This window comes from Salmo salar, chromosome ssa25 (genome assembly GCF_905237065.1).
Source record: "Salmo salar chromosome ssa25, Ssal_v3.1, whole genome shotgun sequence".
Taxonomy (NCBI): Eukaryota; Metazoa; Chordata; class Actinopteri; order Salmoniformes; family Salmonidae; genus Salmo; species Salmo salar.
Window position 1 is genome coordinate 51,683,468 of NC_059466.1, and position 5,000 is coordinate 51,688,467.

Consider the following 5,000-nt stretch of genomic DNA (forward strand, 5'->3'; position numbering starts at 1 on the left):
ACCCTGGTAGTGTTCCTATTCCAGTATATACCCTGGTAGTGTTCCTATTCCACGTATATACCCTGGTAGTGTTCCTATTCCAGTATAGACCCTGGTAGTGTTCCTATTCCAGTATATACCCTGGTAGTGTTTCTATTCCAGTATAGACCCTGGTAGTGTTCCTATTCCAGTATATACCCTGGTAGTGTTCCTATTCAACGTATATACCCTGGTAGTGTTCCTATTCCAGTATAGACCCTGGTAGTGTTCCTATTCCAGTATAGACCCTGGTAGTGTTCCTATTCCACGTATATACCCTGGTAGTGTTCCTATTCCAGTATAGACCCTGGTAGTGTTCCTATTCCAGTATATACCCTGGTAGTGTTCCTATTCCAGTATAGACCCTGGTAGTGTTCCTATTCCAGTATATACCCTGGTAGTGTTCCTATTCCAGTATATACCCTGGTAGTGTTCCTGTTCCAGTATAGACCCTGGTAGTGTTCCTATTCCAGTATATACCCTGGTAGTGTTCCTATTCCAGTATATACCCTGGTAGTGTTCCTATTCCAGTATAGACCCTGGTAGTGTTCCTATTCCACGTAGCATTATCAGAGCAGAATAGGAAGGTGATTATCGGTATTGTGTGCAGGGAAGTTATAATGAGTACTATCGATCGCTGCAGTAGGAGGGAGAGAGTAGGGAGAGGAGAGAGTGAGAGGGAGAGGGAGAGAGAGAGGGAGAGAGAGGGGGAGGGAGAGGGAGAGAGAGAGAGAGAGGGGGAGAGAGAGGGGGAGGGAGAGGGAGAGAGAGAGAGAGGGGGAGAGAGCGGGAGAGAGAGAGGGAGAGAGGGAGAGGGAGGGGGAGAGAGAGGGAGAGAGGGAGAGGGAGAGAGAGAAAAAGAGAGAGTGGAAATAGAGAGCGAGAGAGGAGAGCCATCTCAGAACTGAGGCTGATTGACTCAAATGATCACTCTCTCTCTCTCTCTCTGTCTCTCTCTCTCTCTCTCTCTCTCTCTTTACTCTTTCTCTTTCTGCCCCCCAATCTCTCCCTTCTCTATCTCTATACACATTCAATCTCTCTCCTCTCTCCTCTCTCCATCTTTATCTCTCCATCTCTCCATCTCTTTCTCTCTCTCTGTCCCTCTGTCTTTCTCTCTCGCTGTCCTCTGTTTTTTAGGTGGGGTGTGAGGGGGTTCTCTGTGCTGTATACTGCTTTGCACCTGTTGTGGTTTGTAATTGTCAATTTGTTCTGTACATAAACTGAATAAAAGATGTTATTAATCTAATCCTTGTCTCTCCCAGGTGGATCTCCACGTCCTGAAGGTGTTGACGGGTATCGCTACCCAGGGAGCGGTGTCCAAGGAGACCCAGAAGTCCTACTACGTCATCACCTTTAAGCTGGAGGTCAGCACGAACGGAGAGGACTGGATGGTCTACCGATACGGCAAGAACCACAAGGTAGGACACGGAGACACACGGGGACACACGGGGACACACGGGGACACACGGGGACACACGGGGACACGGGTACACACGGGGACACACGGGGACACACGGGGACACAAGGGGACACACGGGAACACACGGGGACACACGGGGACACAAGGGGACACGGGGACACACGGGAACACACGGGGACACACGGGGACACACGGGGACACAAGGTTACCTGACAAACCAGAACAAGGAGGAAGGAAGAGGAGAGGAGAGGAAAGGAGGGAGGAGGAGAGGAGAGGAGAGGAGAGGAGAGGAGAGGAGAGGAGAGGAGAGGAGAGGAGAGGAGAGGAGAGGAGAGGAGAGGAGAGGAGAGGAGAGGAGAGGAGAGGAGAGGAGAGGAGAGGAGAGGAGGGGTAGCTTTTTCCATCCCCATCTTCCTCTCCTCTCCTCTCCTCCCTGTTAGTGGGTACATGTGTTTGTCCTGATGTTGTACGTGGCATATCCATCACACACAGAGAGGCCTCTGGGACGGCCCGGCCATAATGTACTCCACTTCCTGCTTTGACAAGCCCTCAGTTTCTTTCAGATCCAATGGTACAGGGAGACAGGCTAGCCATGAAATCTCTCCCAGACTTAAAATCTAGATTGATGGAGAACGGCATGTTATACGTGTCGGAAAAAATGTATGAACCTGCTTTTGAGTTTGAGTCTTTAAATTTGAGAGATTGATTAGATTTGGGCTGTGAGGACATATACTGTACAGGGTTAAAGCGGACCGTCGTTGACCGAAGAACATGTCTGACAGGGTGAAAGACAGACATGATAAAATAGATTAGATATATTTAGGGTTTTGATTAGGAGAGCTGTCTGGAAACGTATTTAAACATTTGATAGATTGAGTAGATTTTGGGATTACGAGGAACAGAGCCACAGAGCCACACGGCCACAGAGCCACAGAGCCACACGGGCCACACGGCCACAGAGCCACAGAGCCACACGGGCCACACGGCCACAGAGCCACAGAGCCACACGGGCCACACAGCCACAGAGCCACAGAGCCACAGAGCCACATGGCCACAGAGCCACATGGCCACAGAGCCACAGAGCCACAGAGCCACATGGCCACAGAGCCACACGGCCACACAGCCACAGAGCCACAGAGCCACAAAGCCACATGGCCACAGAGCCACACGGCCACAGAGCCACACGGCCACAGAGCCACAGAGCCACAGAGCCACATGGCCACAGAGCCACATGGCCACAGAGCCACAGAGCCACACAGCCACACAGCCACAGAGCCACAGAGCCACAGAGCCACATGGCCACAGAGCCACATGGCCACAGAGCCACAGAGCCACAGAGCCACATGGCCACAGAGCCACATGGCCACAGAGCCACAGAGCCACAGAGCCACATGGCCACAGAGCCACACGGCCACACAGCCACAGAGCCACAGAGCCACACGGCCACAGAGCCACATGGCCACAGAGCCACAGGGCCACAGAGCCACATGGCCACAGAGCCACATGGCCACAGAGCCACAGAGCCACAGGGCCACACGGCCACACGGCCACAGAGCCACAGAGCCACAGAGCCACAAGGCCACAGAGCCACATGGCCACAGAGCCACAGAGCCACATGGCCACAGAGCCACTGGCCACAGAGCCACAGAGCCACAGAGCCACATGGCCACAGAGCCACATGGCCACAGAGCCACATGGCCACAGAGCCACATGGCCACAGAGCCACATGGCCACAGATCCATACAGCCATCATCTATATATATATATATATATATATATATCTTTATTGGCATGGGGAACATATGTTAACATTGATCTTTATTGACATGGAAACATATGCTAACATTGATCTGTATTGGCATATATGTTAACATTGATCTGTATTGGCATGGAAACGTATGTTAACATTGATCTGTATTGGCATATATGTTAACATTGATCTGTATTGGCATGGAAACGTATGTTAACATTGATCTTTATTGACATGGGAAACATATATTAACATTGATCTGTATTGAAGTGGGGAAACATGTGTTAACATTGATCTGTATTGGCATATATGTTAACATTGATCTGTATTGGCATGGAAACGTATGTTAACATTGATCTGTATTGGCATGGAAACATATGTTAACATTGATCTGTATTGACATGGAAACATATGTTAACATTGATCTGTATTGGCATATATGTTAACATTGATCTGTATTGGCATGGAAACACATGTTAACATTGATCTGTATTGGCATATATGTTAACATTGATCTGTATTGGCATGGGAAACATATGTTAACATTGATCTGTATTGGCATGGGGAACATATGTTAACATTGATCTGTATTGACATGGGAAACATATGTTAACATTGATCTGTATTGGCATGGGAAACATATGTTAACATTGATCTGTATTGACATGGGAAACATATGTTAACATTGATCTGTATTGACATGGGAAACATATGTTAACATTGATCTGTATTGACATGGGAAACATATGTTAACATTGATCTGTATTGGCATGGGGAACATATGTTAACATTGATCTGTATTGACATGGGGAACATGTGTTAACATTGATCTGTATTGAAGTGAGGAAACATGTGTTAACATTGATCTGTATTGGCATGGGAAACACGTGTTAACATTGATCTGTATTGACATGGGGAACATGTGTTAACATTGATCTGTATTGGCATGGAAACGTATGTTAACATTGCTCTGTATTGGCACGGGGAACATATGTAAACATTGATCTGTATTGGCATGGAAACATATGTTAACATTGGTCTTTATTGGCATGGGGAACATATGTAAACATTGCCAAAGCAAGTGAAATAGATTATAAACAAAAGTGAAATAAACAATAAAAATAAACAGTAAACATTTAACATACAGAAGTTCCAAAAGAATAAAGACATTTAAATTGTCATATTATGTCTATATACAGTGGTGTAACGATGAGCAAATTGTTAAAGTACAAAAGGTAAAATAAATCAACATAAATATGGGTTGTATTTACAATGGTGTTTGTTCTTCACTGGTTGACCTTTTCTTGTGGCAACAGGTCACACATCTTGCTGCTGTGATGACACACTGTGGTATTTCACCCAGTAGATATGGGAGTTTATTAAAATCGGATTTGTTTTCTGTTGCTGTCCTGGGGCCCTGTAGGGTCTGTTTGTGTTGCTGTCCTGGGGCTCTGTGGGGTCTGTTTGTGTTTGTGAACAGAGCCCCAGGACCAGCTTGCTTAGGGGACTCTTCTCCAGGTTCATCTCTCTGTAGGTGATGGCTTTGTTATGGAAGGTTTGGGAATCACTTCCTTTTAGGTGGTTGTAGAATTTAACGTCTCTTTTCTGGATTTTGATAATTAGCGAGTATCGGCCTAATTCTTCTCTGCATTATTTGGTGTTTTACGTTGTAGACGGAGGATGTTTTTGCAGAATTCTGCATTCAGAGTCTCAATATATCTATCTGTTCTTCTCTTCTACGTCTTCACAGTGTTTGATATATTATATAGATATATTTTACAGTGGTCTGTGACTAGCTTGAGCCAAGTCATC

General features: G+C 46.4%; 1 protein-coding gene across 1 annotated transcript in view; it reads left to right on the forward strand.

The window, feature by feature from the left end:
- LOC106586935 (neuropilin-2) overlaps window positions 1-5,000 on the forward strand; it is a 251,886-nt gene that overhangs the window by 130,924 nt on the left and 115,962 nt on the right. Inside the window, 1 exon segment of the mRNA XM_045707371.1 lies at window positions 1,281-1,436. Coding sequence (XP_045563327.1) covers window positions 1,281-1,436 — 156 coding nt within the window.